This window comes from Schistocerca americana, chromosome 9, assembly GCF_021461395.2.
Source record: "Schistocerca americana isolate TAMUIC-IGC-003095 chromosome 9, iqSchAmer2.1, whole genome shotgun sequence".
NCBI lineage: Eukaryota > Metazoa > Arthropoda > Insecta > Orthoptera > Acrididae > Schistocerca > Schistocerca americana.
In genome coordinates, this window is record NC_060127.1 from 109,223,858 (window position 1) to 109,248,360 (window position 24,503).

The 24,503-nt window shown below is 39.9% G+C and overlaps 1 protein-coding gene across 1 annotated transcript in view; it reads right to left on the reverse strand.

The window, feature by feature from the left end:
• The window catches only part of LOC124551145 (peroxidase-like), a 200,029-nt gene that overhangs the window by 64,171 nt on the left and 111,355 nt on the right, over positions 1 to 24,503 (reverse strand). The window contains exon 4 of the mRNA XM_047126109.1: positions 6,516 to 6,721. Coding sequence (XP_046982065.1) covers positions 6,516 to 6,721 — 206 coding nt within the window. The remainder of the gene's footprint in view (positions 1 to 6,515; positions 6,722 to 24,503) is intronic.

The following is a 24,503-nucleotide window of genomic DNA, read 5'->3' on the forward strand; positions in this document are numbered from 1 at the left end:
ACATTTCATTTGAAGAAATATTGTGTGCAGGGGTATCGTACAGTATGCAGGGTTGTAAGTCAGTCAGTAGGTAGCGAGCATTCGAGACACACAATCACTATGTTGTCTGTGACTGAGTCCATTGCCAGCAATCAATAAGTACAAACTCTGTCTAATGTTCCATGCCAGCAACTATTAGGTCCCAGTACTCATCTTATGAAATTCTATATTAATCAGGCACTCAGTTATTGAGTGACACCTAACTTAACTGTACAATTCCGTGGCAGCAGTCTACAGTTGAACTATACAAATACAGTCATTGAGTGGAGGCAGACTACAAGTCTCACTTCTATTTGAGTTACTGATCTTCTGAATCAAAGAAGTAAGAACTAATAGTCAGCTGACTATCACCATGAGTGACAATCTTGACAAACATACATAAATGTGAGAAGCTATTCTCTCTGTTTTATGGCAAGTATTTAATAAAATCACTACAGAATTCTTTCAGTCAATGAATGAACACCAAAGAGAAGAAAAATATTGTCGAAGAATACGTTTTGCAGACCATCGAGCTTAGAGACATAGTGACACAAAATGGTGTCAATGAAGCAATGTTCACAAAGGCTGAACAGACAGTGTGAATAACTAGTGACAAATGAAAATTTATGCCAACCTTGCGCTTTGAAAACACATTTCCTGTCTACTGCAAGTAGTTGCCTCAATTGTTATGCTATCAGGAAATGGCTCTGGGCCTGATGTAGACTTCAGTTGTCACTGGTTTCCCTCCAATTACTTCTAAACAATACAACAAGAAATGTGCACATGAAGTGTGCTGTAATGGCGCTTCTGGTGAAAGAAATTTGCTGGAGAATCATATCTTACCTTGTCACAATGGTTTCCACTGCCTGATAAAACAAATTTGAAGCACCCAAAAGGGGAGTAGGACATGAAATGTGGCTTCATGGCTTTAGAAGGTATGTAATTTTATTTAACTGATTACAAACTTGAGGCAGATTTACAAAGAACTTTTCAGTGCTAGAGCATCTATCAGTATGATGTTGCACCCTCTTTGGCTTGGATGCATTCATTGTTTTGGTTGGAAAGTGTGTCACAAAGCCATAGCAGCCTCTCCTGAGGTAAGCTGTCCCACAACTATTGTAATTAGTCTGCGATATTCTGAATACTGGCTCTGGGATAGAGTTGACAGGCAAGCTGTCCCATACATGTTCTATCAGGGGCAGATCTGGGGATCTTGCTGGCATGGGAGTGTCTCAACATGTTGCAGAAACTTCATGGAATCATGTGCTGTGTGTGGGCATGCCCTGTCCTGCTGAAAAACTGCACTGCAATATTGTTGCATGAGAGGTAAATCTTGGGGATGCAGGATGTCAATGACATGTCATTGTGTCATCAGAGCAATCTTGCTCACTATATGATGACGTTCCCTGCTTTCTCCCTACATTGGTTGTCCTCGGTGTCGACATACTGGCTGAAAAAATAGGGGGTGGATGTGCAACTACTGTCTACTGTAAATGATGTAGCCAACAGATGCACAGTTGCGTTTCACAGTCTTTTACTTTTACTGTTTACAACCCCCCAATAATACACAGTTATATGGTCAGTGCACTATTGTTTAACCTTCGATAAGGCTCATTAATATATTCCAGGCAAACATCCACATACTGCTACAATAGTTTGCTGTTGAATATACATGAGCAGTAAAAACATAACCACATAATTCAGGTGTTCTTGAAGAATAGGAGGGTGCGTATGGAGCAGACACTGTCATCGCCTTAGATAAGTTCGTACCGACTAAGGTCCAAAGCGAGGGGAAAGATCCACCGTGGTATAACAATCATGTACGAAAGGTACTACGGAAACAAAGAAAGCTTCATCATAGGTTTAAGAGTAGTCGAATCATAGCTGATAAGGAAAAGCTGAACGAAGCGAAAAAGAGCGTAAAGAGAGCAATGAGAGAAGCATTCAACGAATTCGAACATAAAACATTGGCAAACAATCTAAACAAGAACCCTAAAAAGTTTTGGTCATATGTAAAATCGGTAAGCGGATCTAAATCCCCTATTCAGTCACTCGTTGACCACGATGGCACCGAAACAGAGGACGACCGAAGAAAGGCAGAAATACTGAACTCAGTGTTCCGAAACTGTTTCACTGCGGAAAATCGTAACACGGTCCCTGACTTCAGCCGTCACACGGACGCCAAAATGGAAAATATTGAAATAAACGATATCGGAATTGAAAAACAACTGCTATCACTTAGTAGCGGAAAAGCATCCGGACCAGACGAGATACCCTTAAGATTCTACAGTGATTATGCTAAAGAACTTGCCCCCTTTCTATCAGCAATTTATCGTAGATCGCTGGAAGAACGTAAAGTACCTAGCAACTGGAAGAAAGCGCAGGTCGTTCCCATTTTCAAGAAGGGTCATAAATCAGATGCGAATAATTATAGGCCTATTTCGCTTACGTCAATCTGTTGTAGAATAATGGAACATGTTTTGTGTTCTCGTATTATGACGTTCTTAGATAATACAAATCTCCTTCATCATAACCAACATGGATTCCGCAAACAGAGATCATGTGAAACTCAGCTCGCCCTATTTGCCCAAGAAATTCACAGTGCCGTAGACACTGGCGAGCAGATTGATGCCGTATTCCTGGACTTCAGGAAGGCATTTGATACGGTTCCGCACTTACGTTTAGTGAAAAAAATACGAGCTTACGGAATATCGGACCAGGTTTGTGATTGGATTCAGGATTTCCTAGAAGAAAGAACACAACATGTCATTCTTAACGGTTCAAAATCTGCAGATGTAGAGGTAATTTCGGGAGTACCGCAGGGAAGCGTGATAGGACCTTTATTGTTTACAATATACATAAATGACTTAGTTGACAACATCGGTAGCTCTGTGAGGCTATTTGCAGATGACACGGTTGTCTACAAGAAAGTAGCAACATCAGAAGACTCGTACATACTCCAGGAGGACCTGCAGAGGATTAATGCATGGTGCGACAGCTGGCAGCTTTCCCTAAACGTAGATAAATGTAATATAATGCGCATACATAGGGGCAGAAATCCATTCCAGTACGATTATGCCATAGGTGGTAAATCATTGGAAGCAGTAACGACCGTAAAATACTTAGGAGTTACTATCCAGAGCGATCTGAAGTGGAATGATCACATAAAACAAATAGTGGGAAAAACAGGCGCCAGGTTGAGATTCATAGGAAGAATTCTAAGAAAATGTGACTCATCGACGAAAGAAGTAGCTTACAAAACGCTTGTTCGTCCGATTCTTGAGTATTGCTCATCAGTATGGGACCCTTACCAGGTTGGATTAATAGAAGAGATAGACATGATCCAGCGAAAAGCAGCGCGATTCGTCATGGGGACATTTAGTCAGCGCGAGAGCGTTACGGAGATGCTGAACAAGCTCCAGTGGCGGACACTTCAAGAAAGGCGTTACGCAATACGGAGAGGTTTATTATCGAAATTACGAGAGAGCACATTCTGGGAAGAGATGGGCAACATATTACTACCGCCCACATATATCTCGCGTAATGATCACAACGAAAAGATCCGAGAAATTAGAGCAAATATGGAGACTTACAAGCAGTCGTTCTTCCCACGCACAATTCGTGAATGGAACAGGGAAGGGGGGATCAGATAGTGGTACAATAAGTACCCTCCGCCACACACCGTAAGGTGGCTCGCGGAGTATAGATGTAGATGTAGATGTAGATCATCTTAACACACGGTCTAATTGTGTAACACTTATTTCACAGTTAAGTTGAAGCATTGTTGTTGTTCTAACCAACACAGGTTCCTCGTTTGAAATTTTGCTGTTGACTGACTGTCTCAGGACTAAAATTTGGGACCTTAAATATTCTCACAATAATAGGGGCTGAAACTACACATTGTTCAAAGTTTAGTTTGCAGAAATTACAATTAAAACTAAACTCAGTAAATTAACTGAATACATCGAAACATTGGTTCTTTTTAGCAGTTTCTTCCACTGCAAGAGTTAGTCTGAATTATTTGTTTAAATCATGAAATTAACAAATATAAGTACACAAACAATACTTTGGACAAAACTGTTAATTACTTTGGAATTAATTATGGGCTGGCTTTGCTAACATGTTTTTGAATACAGCTAAATAGATATTTCAAGATTACCAGCATTTCGTCTTCCAAATGTTTATAATTGGTACAGAATTTTTATTTGTGAATTAGAAAGTCAATAACAAACATGAAAATAAGCACAAAATTAGATCTTGTGCTATATTCTTTAAAACTGGGGGCCAGCCTTTCTCTTTCATGAAAGTGCAGATTACACTCATGTATGCTAATGGTAATTAGGTAAAAATGAAAAACGGATTTAAGGAGACAGATGGCAACACAAGATGGGAAGTAAAAATATTCCAGCTTGCTTCATCACAACATGAGTATATGGTGTGTCAGTGTCCTTCACAGCAACATCCAGTGCTGTTCACATCCTTTACGTATCCTGTCAAGCCTGCTAACAACACTTAATGGGAGCAACATTAATGCGTGTCGCTGACCGTCCTATCTGCTACAGAGCGATGCAGCTTTCATCATTTACGTACTGACTGACAGTGTGTACGTGAAAGAAGTTGCGCTGACATCTGACTGTGTCTTCTGGATCTACAATTTGACCTTGTAGGATTACATCATCAACAAATGTAGGCTTGATGTAGAACATGTCAAAAACAGGGAACATCCACTATAACTTATTTTATAAGAAGAAATCATTTTGATTACACTCTCTGACACCACTGATTACAAAGAACAATACATACTAATTTAATTTAATAGGTATTCTTTGACACTGTAAATTTCCTTTTTCAGCAGACAGTCTTTAGCTTCTTTGTAAAGCTAGTTTCATGTTTATTATCATAAGTTTTTGGTGGACTTTTGAATAACTCAGTATCTGAGTACCGAGGTCCTGTTTCGAGGACTGACAGTCAGTGGACTGTGCCTCGTATCTCACTCTTCCTCCGTGTGTTTTGAGTGTGTTCACTATCTACCACTCTGAATTATATCTTCACACAAAACAACAAACGAACATCATCCAAACAGGCCTCGAAGGACATCATGTCATTCTCAGCACTTATGTGTCACGAGATGCAGATACGGAGGGGCATGTGATCAGCGCACCACTACCCCAGCTGTTGTCAGTTTTTGTGACTGGTGTTGCTACTCCTCAATCAATTAGCTCGTCGATTGGCCTCAGTAGGGCTCAGTGCACCCCACTTGCTGACAACACTCGACAGAGCCACACGGTGGCCCATACGAATGCTAGCTGAGCCTGACAGGGCTTAACTTCGGTGATCTGATGGGAACCGGTGTTACCACTGCAGCACGGCCAGCCATTGGCATATCTTGACACAGCCGTATACAGTCAAGAGTAAAGTAGCCTCTGGCTGTGGGATGGTTTTACAGTTATAAAACCTTCTGACAGCCAGAGGCTATTTTATTTGTAATTAACAATCTGAATTATATTTTCTGAAATTTGTTATTGTTTTCTAACTATTCACAAAGACGTAAATGCTGAGATACCTAGATTTTCAAACCGGTTTCAGTATCTTTCAGAAATTTTCCTTCTCAAAATGATTCTAAATGTTTTGTTCATTTTTCATAAGCAACCTTTACAGAAATATATCCTCATCTTTCAGACTGTTCCACATTTTGGTCACTGCTCAGTATTGTGATGTCACCTGCATAGAATATTGTCATCTATTTCTCACCACCACCTATAACGTTTACAAACAGATTAAAATGCTCTTCAGGTTTGTTTACTACAGGCTGGCCACAGAACTGAAGATGGTCACTGATGACCAAAACTTGTTATGATTGTGTCATAAGAATTGCTTGTGTCAAAAATTAGGATGAAAAGTGGCACTCCATATTTGATGGCTTTCGTTTTTGGATAGTATCAAATTAAATGAATTTAAATGAAATACATGGAGCCAGTGGCAAAGAACTCACTGAAGAAGTAATTAAATGAGGTGGTATCATTGCAAACCATTCGGAAATGTTAAACCTACAATTTAGTGAACATGTCATAACAAATGCAAGCAACTGCTGCACTACAGTTCAGTACATGAGTTAATTTGTTGAAGATAACTATAGTAGAGCATATCACGGTGCATCACAAAATCCATTGCTTCCAGTGGTGGTATCCCCACATATCCTATGATAGATTCTCTAGTTGCAGTGTACAGAAGACAAAACAGAAATGATCAGCGACAATTGAAAGCTCAAGTCATACATGTAGGTATGCCCAGAAAACCTGTCGGTTAAGCTAATTGCTCACGATAACGAATAAATCGCAGTATGGCAGAAATTTTCATTTGTTATCACATATTCGTGCAAATGTTTCATGAGCCATGAGCCAATTATTATTCAACTGCATGGGTATGCAGTGCTTAAAGCTTCAGTTCAGGATATCAGAAAAAAATAGTGCTATCTATTTGTGCATTAAATTTCTTACCATCGTGGAACACTGGTTGCATGAGACGTGAGTATGCAGTGTCCAGCATTCCCCACATTGGATGTTCCAGATTGTTACATGATCCATTATGTGTTCTGTAGATACTGGAAGCATTGCACCTTGGTGTTTGTAGAACATGAGATGGGTCTGCAGGAACTTTTATAGAAGTCAGCAAGTCTCCCATGGAATCTGGATGTATGTTAAATCTGTGAAAAAATTGTAGTCCAAGTGAGTTAAACTCTGTAGTATCTTCAAAACTTACGACAGATTCATCCAACTTATTATGATATACTAATTGTTCTGTTTTACCTTTAGATGCAGTGAGTGATTCAGATGCTGTAAAAGTCATGGTCAGTTTTGCTTTGCACCCCTTCAGCATGTGTTCAGTTTTAACTTCTACTTAAAATATTCTCAGATTAAAACAGAAATTTTTACTTACATTTCTACCAAAATATTTATATATGTGAGTTATATAGGCTGATCAGTCACAACATTATGACCACTGATCTACTATCGATATAAACCCATCCAGGTGATTGCAGTGTCACCTGGTGAAGAATGACTGCCAGTCAGACCAACACATGGTGCATGCAATATCAGTGAGTGTGCTGTCCATATGTAGAATGGGGAAGGTGCGTGGTCTGTCTGAATTTAACTGAAGGCAGATTGTGATGGCCCAGAGGCTTGGCACAAACATTTTAGAAACTGCACAACTTGTTGGGTGTTTGAGGAGAGCTGTGGTTAACTGTCTTCAACACATGACAAGACTAAGGTGAAACCATGTTCAGATGTCATGGGATTGCACAGATACCTCTCATTACAGATGTCGGATGTCATAGGCTGGGCAGACTTGCATTCAGGACAGGCAGCGAACTGTGGCAGAACTAACATCAGACTTTAACGATGGGCGGAGTACAAGTGGGTCTAAACATAGAGTGCAGCAAACACTCCTAATGATGGGCCTCTGCAGTCAACGATCCAGTGTTAATGCAACCCAATGTCAACATCACAACGTCGCTAACTATAAGTGAAATGGGCATGTGACTATCAGAATGGGTAAGTGACTATCAGCACTGGATGTTGGCACAGTGGCAGAGCATTGCATGGTCTGATCAATTCTGATACCATCTTTATCATGCCAACAGGAGGGCATAAATCCGTCGTCTCCCAGGGGAAATGCTCCTTGACACCTATACTGCAGGACGGAGGTGAGCTGCTGGCAGCTCCATTATGCTCTGGTGAACATTCACAGGGGCATCCATGGGTCTAGTGGAGCTCATGTAAGGTGCTATGAACGCCAAGGAGTATCGTATACGGGTTGCAGACTGTGGCTGATGATCATGTTTTCCAACAGCAGTGGCATTTTTCAACAAGATAATGTGCCGTCTCCCAAACCCAGGAGTGTGATGGAGTGGTTCAACGAACACTGTGGCAAGTTACACATGATAAGCTGTCCCCCCCCCCTCCCCCAGTTTGCTAGATCTGAACCCTACCAAACACATTTGGGATGTGATTGCATGCAGTGTCAGAGCTCATCTCTCCCTTTCCTGGAATTTAAGGAAATTAGGTGGCTTGTGTGTGCAGATGTGGTGCCAACTCCCCCCCCCCAGCGACCCTATTACTTCCATACCATGATGCATCACATTTGTAATCCAAATTTTTAATGTGTTTATATCACACAATTGGCCAAGAATTGTGAAACAAAGCAGAGTCTGCCAGGCTTGTTAACAGCTCCTTTCATTTACAAAGTAAATGTGGCATTACTAATCAAAACATCCTAGAAAGTGATAAGGTAATATGTCATTCTTGATTGGGCCACAATAATACAAGAGACATGATCACTGTGCTCAAAAATGAGCATGTAACAGGTAGGAAATTCAATAGCAAAGTTGATTTCTCAAAATCCACTTGTCTTGAAGGCATAATCATGTTCATTACTTTCCCAAGATGACATGAAAAAGCAAATAAACAGCTGTAATTAATCCATTATTATGTCTGTCAACCAGTGATGAAAACGCCTCAAGCTAGTGCAAGACTTTGTGGCTTCCATAGATGATCAGAGAAGATGTAATCATATGTTCTTCCTTCATTACAAGGGAGAGGTTTCTGACAAGTTAATCAAATTCATGATGATGGCAGAAAATCTGATTGGTCATAAGATTAAGTCCAGTATATCAGATATGATAAAGAGTAGCTCAATGAGACAATAGTTTCAATCCTCAGATTGGTAGGCACACAACAAAATGGCAAAATAGTATTGCAGAACAGAATAAGCATACCTTAGACCTTGGTCAAAACAGTTCCCTGCATTTAAGTTGAATCAGGACCACCATCAGTATTTTGGACTGAGACCATCAACAATGCACACAACACCCAAACTTGTTGCTTAACATAAATTCTTAGATAACAGAGTGCCATGTGAAAAGTGGTTGAAGAGAATGTCATATTAGAAGTAGAGGAAGATTATCTTAATACATCTCCTCTTTGCAAATTTGGTTGTTGTCACACAGGACAAATTCACAAAGAAAGAAAAATTCAGACCTAATGTTAAACATTGAATTTTTGTAGGCTATTCTGACCACACTAAAGTCTATCGAGTGTGGGTATAAAAGGATCACAGAATCTACATTTCAACAGAACCCAAGTTCGTTTTTCATGACAGCCATGAACCGAGGCAGATTTTTGTGGCTTTCCATAAAGGAAACACAGGTCAACACCAAGTAGGAGGCATCAAACTTGGGAGGACAATCCAGGGGCCTTCCAAACACCAAATTTGAGCTACCACCTGATGGAGCACAATTCTACATAGGGAAACTGGTTATCACTGAAACAACTGGTTTTCAGTTAGACTGGTCTTTTTCATCTCTGGGTTAATCTGAAAGTTACAAGCTTCTAAATTATTCTGTTACAATGATTACCTTGCTGTTTTATTGTTCTGTTACAATGATTACCTTGCTGTTTTATTGTTTCATAAAAATGGCAGATGAATAGTAAGCATGTGTGTCAAATTTGTAGCATTTTTTCTTTAATTATTTTGAGTGAAGAGTTTGTTTTGCAGTCAGTTATATTTACCTACTTTTTAACAGGAATGTGCTTTAAAAATATTCATATGAACAATTAAGATAGCAGGCAAAACATAACATTTAGCAGGACTTTTATCATGACAACAGTTAAAATTTCTATAATGAATTAATTCATTGGCCAGTATTATTGTCCAAACTGTTCACAAATATTCTTTCTATAATGTGTTGATCTTTAAGTCAACTGCTTGCACCAGAAACTATACCATTTAAAGATGATAGCAATCTCTCAGAACCCAAAGAACTTCTCATCAAAGACAAATATATTTCTGGCTAAAAATGACAAGTGTGTGGCATACACCTTTTACTCTACTGCCAAAAAACAAAAGCATCACTGCTTCTGGACAATGAAGGATGCTGAAAGTAAAGCTGTACTTCACTCAGAAACAAACTTTTAGGCTCCACTAGACAACTCTATACTACTTACGGCTCATGTGATGACCAAAGAGGATTTCCAGTTGTTCTGACCTCCTGCCTTTGAAGTAAAGATGAAAGTTAGCAATATTGCCCAAAGTTATTTAATCTGGGGTCAAATTTGTAAAGGCTTTCAGGGCAGTGAGGATGGCATTTTTGAGAACAGTCACTAAGTGGACAATAAGATTTCCTGTAATGTACTTGTTTCCAGAAACCTCCTTTGCAGCTTTTTTGAAATATATTAAAATAGCCAACATTTCTGACAACAATTCAATGCAGTTCAATACTTCTAGAGTAGGTATGGTGTCATAATGGAAAACAATAGATACCTGAAGACATCAGTGAGAAATTGCCACATAGACCAGGTGGGGGCAGGTCTTGCGCACTGCACACACATGCATACTGTGCCGAACAGAGACAGGCACATTATTGTATCACCAGTTCTGTACCATTTCTTATATTGTGTGTTTGTTGCTCATTTCCATCTGTCAGCATTGTTATTTAAATAGTAGTGATAGCTTTCCGAGTGTAAGACCACTGACTAATGGAGAAGATGTTTAAATTAATGGTGTCAACTTCACTTCAGATATAGCTGAGACTAACATCAAAAATACACTAAATGGGCCAGATCATTGCGAGTGGTCCAAAGTCATATACAACGAGGTCAGATCAGTAGTCACAAAAATACTTGGGACATTGTTGGAAGGTCAGCAAGTAATGAAGTAATTGCCTGTGGAACCAATATGTGAAAAAGCACTGTAATGATGATTCCTTATTTTGGAGAAAAGCAAGAACAGTAGGATTCAACCTACATTGGGAAATTATTTTTATTGACATGTTTGTCCCAGTTGCAATGACCGAGTCATTTGGGCTACTCGTGGTTCTGCCAGTCAAACATGGAAACACCTGCTGCTGTACTTAATTGTGACATTGACACAGAAGTATTTGTAGAACAGATGGAATTACTGGTTGAAGCCTCACAAAGTATGACACAGATTGAGAAAGATGATTGCATCATCAAGAAGGCTACACTCCCACTGTAAAAAATCTGGTAATTAAATGCATCAATTGAGGAAATAATTTATGGATTTTGCCAGCAGGATCCATACAGCATGCCAAGTAGAATGCAACTCTAAAATCAATGATTGCAATAAAAAAATGCTGCTGTGTATATTTATGTGGACAGTCAAATGGTTCAAATAGTTTTGAGCACTATGGAACTTAACTTCTGAGGTCATCAGTCCCCTAGAACTTAGAACTACTTAAACCTAACGAACCTAAGGACATCACACACATCCATGCCCAAGGCCGGAATTGAACCTGTGACCGTAGCGGTCGTGCGGTTCCAGACTGTAGCGCCTAGAACCGCTCGGCCGCTCTGGCTGGCATGGACAGTCAACAACAAATATCTAGTGCTTCACATATTTAGGTGGACAAATCATAATTGCTTCATTGGACCCCGACAGGGCAAATCAAATCAATTATGAGCCGTCTCTCACATTTAATGCTGAGGACCTTAGGAGTATGCGGTGTTATCTGGGTATCAAGGCCAATTAGTGAGATGACGAAGTAGCTGTGTTACAGAAGTATTCAATCAACTTGGAATTATAGAATGCAAGGCAGTGAGGACTTGTAACAGTTGGGGATAGTCTGAAAGAATGGGTGAAATCCTACTGGTGGCATATTAACCATCTAACTTTACCTGATTCCCTAACTGACACTTGCTTGGCAGATCTCAGATGAGCCTAGCACTTCATGATCATGGTGGTAGAAAAATTTCTCCCTTACCACAAGAGAAATTTTCCTACCACCATGATCATGAAGTGCTAGGCTTCTCATCATACTGACGGTGTTTCTGCCAAAAGTTGGTGTATGAATATAATGGGACAGAACAAGAAACAGTTGCAGTAGATTTTAATGCAATTCAGGTATCTTCTTCAAGAAAATTTGAGGCAACATTTCCCTTATGAGAGTCACTAACCACATTACTAAACTGTAAGTGGAAATAGTACTGTCACACATGAGAAAATAATTAAACTAAGAAAATTACAGAAATCGAGAAGTTCACTTACTTCAGCCTGTGGCATGTTAAAACAGAATGACAAGACTGTATTATTCAAATTAATTAGCATGCTTGTGTAGGAAACAAAGAAAATGCTGCTTATTTCCAAAATGTACTTGGGGATAAATTGCACAGAGCTTTTTGCAAGACAGCACATGGTTGTCCAGTAATTCATAGTGCCAACCTCAGGCATGACCTTGTCTCTGGTGGTGTCCATGGATCCCACATTCTCACAACATGGAGCAGTTAATAGCCACACTGGACTATGCAAGTCTAAGTCAGAGCAATGGAGAACAGGGCACACTGTTATCTAACATGGTGACAGACTCTTGTGCTAATGCTCATCTTAATGAAGAATGCACGAGAAACTTAAATTGAGTGAGAAACAAATGAGACATGACTTAGCAATGACTGTGGAAGAGTGTTGTGTCTCTGGCCATTGTATGGCCTGACAGTGGGACTCCATGGCTTAATACATAGTCCGCGTTGCCAACACTGCAGGGAAGCTGCACTGACTTTCCACATGTTACATCTTTACTGTGGGTGTGAGGGCTTTCTGAGCATTAGGGTTGTCTCTCTCTACATGGCACTAATATGAGGACACACTGGCAAATGCCTCCTTCTGCGACCACATGAGTTATGAAAAAAATTTGAACAGAACACCCAAAACAATAATGGAATTATTAATAAAAAGAACTGATGGTGAGAAATGAAATGATCATACGGCATTGAAGGCCGATAGTCCCCATCTGGAGAAGGTCAGCTGCCATGTTGCAAATCTTTTCGATTGATGGCACAATGGGTGACTTACGTGTCAGTGATGATGAAACAATAATGAGGACAACACAATATCCAGACCCTGAGGAGAGAAAATCTCCAATCTGGCTGGGAATCATACTTGGGCCCAATGCATGGCAGTCATATGCTCTGACCACTCAGCTAAGGGAGTGGACAGTAATTTATGTTAATCACATATTTATTCTGACATCACTGTCTGCTCCTTATATCATTCCACAAGACATTGGCAGTTTCAAAAATTTGTGCATAAATAATTTACTGGGAGAAATTTGCAAATTAATTGAAGATCTGAAATAAAAAATGCTCTAAGCGCTGAAATCATAAACTTGAAGAAAATGTGCTTTATGTGTACTAGGCAGTAATAGTCATAATTGCATTATTAATGTGTTTTATTTGAATGTTAAGCATAGTACTGATTTAGTTTACAAAGGAAATTACAAACATTGTATTGTAATAGTATGAAAAATTTACTGAATGTGGAAATGCAATGAAAAGCTCTAAATGCCATATTTTAATAGTCAGCAAAAAGATTGCAAAAGTCTATTTTGCTTTTGTAAAATTATATATGATCATGATGCAGCTTGTAACATCCAGGGCAAATATTTGCATTTTCTTGATGTCATATACTCTTATACCTTTTCTCAAAATAGGGATACCTTCCCAGGCCTCAATATCATTTAAGCTTCCCTTGGTCTTAACTACATGAGGCTTATGTTTGTCCCACCACAGCCACTGTACTTTGGATATGTTTTTATTTGATGTGTTTATATTACAATCTGCAGCTTTCTTGAAATCTAAGGAGTCAGATGCATTCATGTTATTGACGACAAATGACTTTATGTGTCTTGCTTGCTGTTCATGTCCTTTATCTCTTCTAGAACAATATATCTGGCAACTTAAGAATAACAGTCTGTCCAGTTATGTTGTAGCTTAGCAACTAATAATGATACTTACATTATGTGTTAGAGAGCTCATGCAAGAATATAGTTACAACTTTCATCATTTTCTTTGTGCCTTTGTCCTGCTGCAACGTGGGGTCAGTCTTGTTACTATGGATTTGGTGATTTTAGTGGCTGAAGGTGGCTGGATGCCCCTCCTGTCGCCACCCCAAACCCCCCGGGGATGGAATTAGTGCACCCCAGCTGTCTGCATCTAGTGTAAGCCATAAAATAGTGTGAACATTTTCAAATGTCTGCAAGTCGAGTAACTGAGGTGGAATTGGGGGACCAGCCCAGTATTCACCTAGTGGGATGTGGAAAACTGCCTAAAGCCACATCCAGGCTGGCCTGCATATCGGCCCTCATCATTAATCTAGTGGGTGGATTTGGTCAGGTGCCGACACGCCTACCCAAGTCCAGGAACCAGCACATTAGTGCTCTCGGCTATCCTGGTGGGTCAAAAATATAGTTATAACTTTAACTTATTTATTAATTTTTCTGCTTTTTCCTTATCGCTGCCACAGTATTTTCTCCTTTAATTTATCATTTGTTTTCACTCACAATACTACAGGCAACTGCTGCCTGCACTATTTCATCTAACAGTAAGGAGGAAGCACATGGAGCATAGCTGTTTCATAGATTAACTGCAGTGGCTATTAAACTACATACCATCTGTTGATTGCATTTGTTTCTACATGGTCATTCATGGCATTCATGACCTTGTTATACATTATTGGGCTTGGCATGTAGATCTCATTTCACATAAAACCTTGAGAATACTTATTTGGCACTTAGAGCTTTTTTATTTCAAGTTTTCAATTTTATGTATTTCTTTACTGTGTTTGTAATCAACCCACAATTGTAGTCATTTGATTTGCAATTTCATCAGCTATTAGAATGTGTGACTGAAGTTTAAGGGAATTAATTTACAGCATGCTGTCTCTTTCTTTGTATGGTGTAGATAACAGTCTGCTTCGTCTTGCCATTAGTGTGAATCACTCTGAAAAAGTCTATGATCTGCAGACTCCACCAGAAAATGGAAGCAAGTAGGATTCTATAGCTCGTAATATATTAGGTTCTGGTCAGGACTGAATATTGCAGCCTGTTCCAACATCTATGTGCCAATAGCAACATAAGTGGCTACTATTACACTCCCTGGCATAAAAAATGAAATACCTGGAAGACATGGTCAGATGTCAATATAATTTCATAAACACACAAACAACTGGTGGATGTATAAATGATGGGAGTTGCAGTTCTCTGTGCCAGGTGGAATAGCTACTAGGGTATTTTAATATTGTTTATGTTTAGGGTTGTTACTAGCCTGGTAGGGTATGTGAGGGGAGTGAACAGTGTCAGATTCTGAGTGATCACTGTGAAGGACATGTACTCCTTTGAGACAGATTAATCAGCATGTGACGAGTTCAAAATGGACCTCACTCTGGTTGACCACTTAGTCAACTAGACAAAATGTGCAATAACTAGATTTGTCGGGCATATGCATGTAACAGTGGCCCAATGCTGGACTGCACGGGAATGTGGGAACATGGAAACAGGCATGCTCATCATCGATGTTCTGACAGACCATATTTGATCGTTGTGAGAGAGGATCACCTTACTGTGCGTCAAACACATTGTACCCCTTCACATCTGCACCTGGCATCCGAGAACAAGTAAAATATACTCCCACAGCATGGGTTGGAGGCTAGCAGCAGCCTGATTAGGGAATTACCATTCCATGCACAGGCTGCTGATATCTCTATGTTTGGAGGGATACCATGACTGGAAAATATGGACTGCTGATAAACAGCACTGCACTGTGTTCAGTGATGAGTGGAAGTTACGTACTACCCCATATGGCCGTTATCAGCGATTATGGAGTAGATGTGGGGAGAGACCCCATTCTTCATTTCGGAGTACTAGCGTCTTTGTGTTGGGTGCTTCTTTATAAATTTGACTTGGATTTGGAATCACTGAAATAATGTCAGACACACTCTCAACCAGTGAAGTTGCATTTTGTTCCATCCTCCTCTTCTAGGTGCTTCATTGTCTATGTCATTGTAAGTTAATACATTCACCCACCTTTCTTAAATCACAACACTCCACAGACCTTGTAATGTGTAGCCACTACTATTTCCCAGAGTGGTTCTGTCAACAGCTGTGCCTATTTTGGTGTGGTGATACACAAGCCACTCATTCGCCAACTGACGAGGCAGGTGCCAGCTGACACCTCACTGAGAACTCTGCTCTTGCTCTCACTTTAACCTGTGCTGGCTGCCACAGACCAGACAGCCTACTGTCTGGCTTTGCCATACCACGTGCCCTGCCACTATACAGATTTGTCATCTACAGACAGCCTTTTTGCTCAGCTAGCAACGAGTGACATGTTCTAAGCTCATTTTCAGTAGATTTAACAAATTGCAATTAGTTCAATGAAAAACCACATAAAGTTGCAAATATCCCTTTTTTATTCACTCGATGACTAGTTTTGGGCCAGAACCCATTTTCAAATCATCCTACAGAGCAGGAAACCAAATTTACACTCATGTACAATACAGGCATTACTAATTTTTTTAAGAACATGTCAAAAAAAGCAGAACATATTGTTTCAAGATTTATATAACATAGTCAAAAATGGTATTTCAAAAAATGCAAAAACAATGTCAATAATGTGCAAATGAACGGTTAAAATTTGGTAATACCTGTATTGTACATAAGAGTAAATTTGATTTTCTGCCCTGCAGGATGATCTGAAAATGGATCCCGACCCAAAGCTCACCACCAAGTGAATAAAAAAAAGTGAAATTTGCTGGTTTTTGGTTGTAGGCCTATTGGTTTATGGAAGTTGCTGACTCATAGCCATTCCATCATGCTCAAAGTTCAAAAAGTGCAATTAACTTCCCTAGTGGTACTTTTCACACTGTTACTATGCCTTAAGGACTGCCAAAACATGAGGCTGGCAGTGCAGAAAATATCAGTCCCAAGATACATTTAACTACATAATTCTGCTTATTGCTACACTTATGCAAGTACCTAGATGATTATCCTTTTAACTCTAATGAAAATGTGATGACTCTTTACTGAACTACAGTACATCCACTGACATGTAAATATCACTCAATTGGATGTTGTCTAACCAAAGGTAAACTGAAGAACATTGTTGACACAAGTGTTAGCTTTCAACATTAGTTAACATTTCTTACTTGGCGATATATATTTTCGTAACTGATGACACCTATAGTTTCTCTTCCTCATTGTTAGAAATACAGTCACCTTTCCAAGATCAATCTGGTTTTTAGCAAACAATTAGCAAAAGAAACTGGAAACTGGGATAGCTATGTCTTTCTTTAATAAATATGAAAGCTGTAAGGTGTCATAACTTTTGTATTGCACCCTACATTTGAAAAACACTGAAATTCTTCCTAACCTATTGTAAAGTACATTGTGAAAATGTTGAGGGGTCTGCACCCTATTCTTGGGATCTTCTCACTTGCTTCTTAAAATGGGGACTGATGACCTTAGCAGTTAAGTCCCAAAGGATTTCACACCCATTTTTGCTTCTTAGAATTCCAGAGATAAAATTTACTTCAACATCTATAATGTTTCCCAGATGGATTATTCAGGTATTAAAATCATTATGTCTCAAAAGCATTATCTTGCAATTGACACTCAAACACTAAACAGCCACAGAACCATTAGAGGCTTTCACTGCAGATGACTACACTCCTCTTACACTCAGGGAACTGACTGGAGCCCTGACATACATTTCTGTAGCCATTCTAGTTGACAGATCTTATACAGTGAACAATTTAAGTTAGAATCGTATTGTTGTTGTAATGGTCTTCAGTCTGGTTTGATGCAGCTATCCATGCTAGTTTATCCTGTAAAACCTTCCTCCTCTCCAAATAACTACTGTAACCTAGATCAGTTTGCACCTACTTACTGTGTCTCATTCAACAACTAGATCTCCCTCATCAATAATTCTTGCCCCCCCCCCCTCTTCCCACTTCCCTTCATTACCAAACTGATATTTCCTTGATGCCTCAGGATGTGTTCTATCAACCAACCCATCTTTTGGATAAGCTGGGTCACAAATTTCCTTTTCCCATTATTCGGTTTAGTACATTCTCTCTAGTTATTTGATCTAATCATCTAATCTTCAGCATTCTTCTGTAACACCACATTCCAGAAGCTTCTGTTCTCTTATTGCCTGAAGTGCCTAACATCCATGTTTACTTCCATACAAGGCTGCACCTCAGACAAGAACCTCCAAAACAAGACTTCCAAACTTTTACATGTATGTTACAAAAGATTTGTAAGAACTGCTTTCCTTGCTATAGCTATTGTGCATTTTTTATATGCCCTGCTTTGGATATCAGCAGTTATTTTGTTGCCCAAATAGCAAAACCCATCTGCTAGTTTTAATGTCTCATTTCCTAATTTAATTCTCTCAGCATATGACTACATCCCATTTCTTTCGTTTTAGTCTTATTGATATTCAACTGATGAACACTTTTACGTGCACTATCTACTCTCCCTGACAGAATGAAAATGTCACTGGGAAGCCTCAAAGTTTTTATTTCTTCTCTCTGAACTTAAATTCCTTTTGTAAATATTTTTGTTTTCTTCACAGCTTACACAAAGTACAGATTGAATAATTTCGGGGGTAGCCTAGAAACCTATCTCACATACTTCTCAACCACTGCTTCCTTTCCACATCTTTTGACCCTTATAACTACAGTGTGGTTTCCCTCCAAGTTTTAAATAGTCTTTTGCTTCCTGTAAGTTATCATTCTACATTCAGAATTTCAAAGAGTGTGTTCCATTCAACACTGTTACAAGGTGTCTCTAAGTCTAGGATATGTAGGTTTGATTTTCTGCAACCTATTGTCTAAGATAAGTCATAGGGTCACTGCCCTAATTTTTCTGTACCAGGCAGCACATTTCAACATCCAGATAAGTCACTAATTAAGAAATTTAATAAATTACTGGAATTACAAACCTAAGAAACTTACTTGGAATGTGGTAAGCCACCACATAGTTGTACATTGTTTAAAGTTCATTACTGTGTGAAGTACCAAGCATAAAACTCAGTCTTAACAGTTTTATGAAAACACTAGACTGTTACTGACTATATGATGGTGATGTTGAGCTGCAGACAGGCACAGCAAAAAGACCACTAAACAAGTAAGCTTTTGGCCAAAAGTCCTTCTTCCGAAGTAGACAAAATACAGGTTGCATAAAAAAGGATCATCTGATTTGGCACATCTATATTTCTAAAACTGATAAACATATACATATTTTTTGATGGATGGGAAATTCAAAAAGGTTTTTTTCATACATTTTCATAGGTGTTCAATGTGCGCCCCTTGAGATGCATGGCATATGTTAGTGCAGTAGTTTGGAGAGTCCCTCTCATGTTGTACAAATTTATGTGGTTGTTCCATACCCTATATTCGTACATTATGATAATTCATCTTTCCATTGAAATGGAATGTCACCTTGCCACTAAACACTAATAAGCATGGAAGAAAAGTGTCATCCTCCCTCTTGCAAGAAGGAAGTTACAGAGGTCCACATGTTGTTGTTTATCATCTTCACAAAAAGCTTGAAGTGGCTGAATTTTGTACGGTTTCATGTGTAAATGTTGATGCAACACACGCCAGATGGACATTGGGGGCATGTTGAGCCCTCAAGCTGCACGGTGAATGGATTTCTGTGGACTCTTTGTGAAACTATGGCAGATGCATTGGACATCTGTGTCAGACACTCAGGGATGGCCTGGTGATTTGCCTTTACACAAATAACCTGTTTCTCGGAATTGTTCATGCCATTGTCTAATGCTCTGTGCTGTAGGAGGATCCACACTGTACCTAGTATGAAAGTCACAATGAACAGTTATTGCTGATCCCCATTGTGCAAAACATAGAACACAAAACACTTTCTGTTGTCTCAACAAACTCTAGAGTTTTTTCTTTCCAACAGTACATTTTTGATGCACATATCTCAAATAACCTAACAGTTATGATTTTTCAAATTCTTTTTGATACACCCAGTATACACCCATTCACGCAAACACAACACACACACACACACACACACACACACACACACACACACACACACACACACAAGACCAGACTACGAGCAACTATGGGTGGTGGGAGAGGAAATCTGGGTGGCGGGAGCTAATGAGGAGGCTATGGCAGGGATGGGGCTCCCCTTCCCTCACCACCCAGATTGCCTCTGCCACCACTCATAGTTGCTCATAGTTTGGCCTTGGCAACCAGAGACAGTGGTTGTGTGTGTGTGTGTGTGTGTGTGTGTGTGTGTGTGTGTGTGTGTGTGTGTGTGTGTGTGTGTTGTTTTGTCTACTTCAGAAGAAGGCCTGTTGGCCAAAAGCTTACTTGTTTAGTAGTGTCATGTTGTACCTGTATGTGAGTCAACATCTCCTCTATATGGTCAGTAGCAATCTGTCCTTTCCCGGAAATTGTCATTATTCCATCCTGAATTTTCTGTTTCATTTAATCTTAATGATTTGTGTGACGTCAAATTATTCAGTGTGAGCCCATGTGGAACAGCTTGGCTGCAATGGACACCATGATTTTTTATGTTGATGGACTGTTAAAGACCCAGTGATTGTCTTTGAGAAATATTTGCAACTGTTAATCTTTTTTCATACTTTGCGTGAGTGAAGGTTTATCAGGTAGAGACATGAGCCAGTGCTTCATTATGGAAGTTTTTTCTGAAAAGAACTGTCACAGTCAACACTAGGAAATGTGTGTGTAATAGTCTGGTCTTTGTTGAAATGAATTGAACTCATTAGATAAGCTGATTATTGCCCATATGTGTGTGGGTATACAATAATAAATGTGCAAGTAAGTCAACTACAAATCATTGTTGTGGAATCTGTTATGTTCAGTTTAATGACAAATACAAATAGTTCTCAACAAGAGACTGAAAAGACTGCAAGGTTAAGATGTTACTGAGAAACTTCATTCAATAACCAAGTTAGTAACACTACAATGTCCCTGGCTGGGTGCACTGTTGACACTAGCAAATAGAGCCTTAAAGAGTTCCACAATTTTTTGAGATGAACGTGTTGGATGGCTCAGCTTAGACATGTACAACGAGTAGGGTGGGAGGTCATCTGTGTCCTTGATAAAAATGGTCTTCACAAGCCACACATGAATCCTGTTGTGAAATGTCAAAATTAATTATCCATTTGCCAAGGAAACTATTATGTCATCCCCTCATTCCTATCCCATTAGCTCAGATCCTGGATATGCTCTTCCAAGTCACCCAATTACAAACAGTTGCAGTTAGTTTCTTGGGCATTAAGGTTGGGTGATTTAACAGGTGAATCAAGATGTGATAGGGTAACTGAATGTTCCTCAAAAAATGTATGTATGTAGTTCTATGAACGTGACTGTTTTCGTATTAGAAGAAGGGAGTGTCAAACACATATTCATCATTATGACTTGGTGACCAAGAATGTTAAAATAAACACCCTACTCCATGTTTATGGTACCCTGAATGGGTGGGCCTCAGTCATGGCACAAAAAACACCCCCAGAATATATCTCTGGCCTGAACTACAGTATTCAAGTGCTTCAGGTGAAATAGCTCATTCAGCTGTCGGTGCAGCCAACGCCGTGTATTATTTGAAACAAAGTGACTTGTGACTTGTTGGACCACACTGCACTCCTCCAAGTCACCTATGCTGCAGTTTCTGTGTTGTTTGGCTCCTTGTTCAGCTTGCAGTGTTCTCCTTTTAGATATAACACGTTTTCAGGTGTGAGCTTACAGACTTTTTGTAGATCCGAATGTCTGCACCTGAAATTTAATTATCTTCGGACCACACCAGTGTGATTGTGATGGACATTGTCACTGATACAGTCTTGCTTACTCTGAGGTGACAAAAGTCATGGGATTCTTCCTGACACCATGTCAGACCTCCTCTGCCCAGTGTAGTGCAAGAAGTCGATGTAGCACAGATTCAACATGTCGTCAGAAGTTCTCTGCAGAACTATTGAACCATGCTGCTCCTATAGCTGTTCATGATTGCAAAAGTGTTCCCAATGAAGGATTTTGTGCACAAACTGATCTGTCGATTACATCCGATAAGTGTTCGATGGGATTCGTGTCAGACAGTCTGAGTTCCCAAAGTATTTGGTCAAATTGTCCAGATTGTTCTTCAAGGAATCACAGACAATTGTAGCCTGTAACATGGCATGTCGTCAACCATTAAAATTCCATCTTTATTTGGAAATGTCAAGTCCACGAATGGCTGCAAACGGTCTCCAAGTAGATGAACACAGTAATTTCCAGTCAATGATCGGTTCAGTAGAACCAAGTCCATTCCATGTACACACAAACCACACGATTATGGAGCCACCAGCAGCTTGCACAGTGCCTCCCTAACAATTTGGGTCCACAGCTTCGCTAGTTCTGCACCACACTCGAACCCTACATTTACCTCTTACCAACTGAAGTAGGGATTCATCTGACCAGGTCCAACTGAAAATGTCACGGGCCCAGGAGAGGTGCTGCAGGCGAAGTCGTGCTCTTAGCAGAGGCACTCGCACGGATCGTCGGCTGCCGTAGCCCGCCGACACCAAATTTCGCCTCGCTGTCCTAATGAATACGTTCATCGTACATTCCACATTGATTTTTGCAGTTAGTTAAAGCAGCGTTGCTTGTCTATTAGCACTAACAACTCTACATAAACCTTTTGTCACTTTAAGTGGAGGCTGTCGGCTACTGCTTTGTCCGTGGTCAGATGTAATGCCTGAAATTTGGTATTCTCGGCACACTCTTAACCCTGTAGATCTGCCCTTGTGCTCTTCTAGTCTCTTTTTGACAGTTCTTTTTGTAGTATCCACGTACCCGTCCCCACAGCTACACGGAATTCTACAAATTCGTGGTTTTTCCAGCGGTTGGAGAGCATCCTTTGCCAATTTTAGGTTATCTTTTATCTTCGAGGTGTGTTTGTAGATAACCGCGATGTTCTGTTTTATCAAGATTTTTACTATGCGTTGAGTAACATCCGTAATGAAAGACTATATGGAGAGGCCAAAGTGATTGTAAAGTACCCCAGGAATTTCAATAGGAAGGAGGAGTGTGTCATATTGAATGACATCTGGATTGCGGTGATGTAGAAGATGTGTACCAGTCTTCCACCATAGGGTCATAGCAACAGCTAACGACAGCAGTCGACAATAGTCAATTGTGCTTGGGTATTCAAAACGTGTGACGTCACGCCACTGCACGGAAGCACGCATAAATGGAATTTTGGTGCCGTCAGTAGCAAGCCAGGGTGTGGATCAGACACTCAAAGAAGCTATGATCCCCCTGAGAATGTCCTCTGGAGATGGGACGAAACGTTGGGTTTAGATGCGGAATCCATTCAGTTCAGAGGAGCACACCACAGAACTGCAGAAACGCCTTAACAAATCTGTATTTCCAATTCGAGTGTTAGCAGACATAGGTGACATAAAAATGAAAAAGCTTGCATACTTTGCCTACTTTCTTTCCATAATGTCATATGGTGTAATATTTTGGGGTAACTCTTCAAGTCAAACAAAAGTTTTCAGAGTCCAAAAGCATGTAATACGTATTATTTGTGGAGTAAATTCATGGACGTCCTGTAGAAACCTCTTCAAAGAACTAGGTGTACTAACTATTGCCTCTCAGTATATTTACTCCTTAATGAAATTTGTCCTAAATAATATAGCTCTTTTTCCAAGAAACAGCTCAGTTCATACATACAGTACCAGGAACAAAAATGATCTGCACAAGGACTTAAAAGCACTTACTTTAGTTCAAAAAGGGGTCCACTACTCAGGAACACTCATCTTCAATAATTTGCCAGCAAACATAAAAAATTTAGTTACGAATAAAGATCCGTTTAAAAGGAGCCTGAAAGACTTACTAGTGGCCAACTCCTTCTACTCCACTGACGAATTTTTTAATAGAAACAAATGATGTATTGTATATATTCGTACTACTAGTATTGTTATTTCAGCTTTAAAAAAAAAAAAAAAAAAAACATGTTCCACACCCATGAGGATCTCCTCAGCACGAATCTATGGAAGAAAAAGTAATCTTATCTAAATCATGACGTAATAACCCGGAACATATTATTAATTGTGATATTTCCGGCCATGAAAGTTTAACATTTTGTTCGCCGAACTTGCCCTCATCAGCCAGTACATTATGGCCACCGAACTACTATCTATATAAACCCATCCAGGCGATAGCAGCGTCACCTGGAGAGGAATGATTACTAGTCAGACACGCACGGCGCATGCAGTACCAGTGAGAGTGCAGTGCGTGTGTAGAATGGGGAAGGCGCTCATCTATATAAGTTTGACGGAGTGCAGACAGCGATGGCCTAGAGGCTCGGCACGAGCATTTCGGAAACTGCGCAACTTGTCGGGCATTCGAGGTGTGCTGTGGTGAGTTTCCTCAACATATAGCGAAACTAAAGTGAAACATCATCCAGACGTCGTGGGGTTGGACAGCCACCCCCCCATTACAGATGTCAGACCTTATATACCGGACAGAGTTATAAAACAGGACAGGCAACGAACTGTGGTGGAACTAATATCGGACTTTAGTACTGGACAGAGTACAGGGTGTTTTGACATGTGGTGCACCAAACACTCCTAACTGTGGGCTTCTGCAGCCAACGA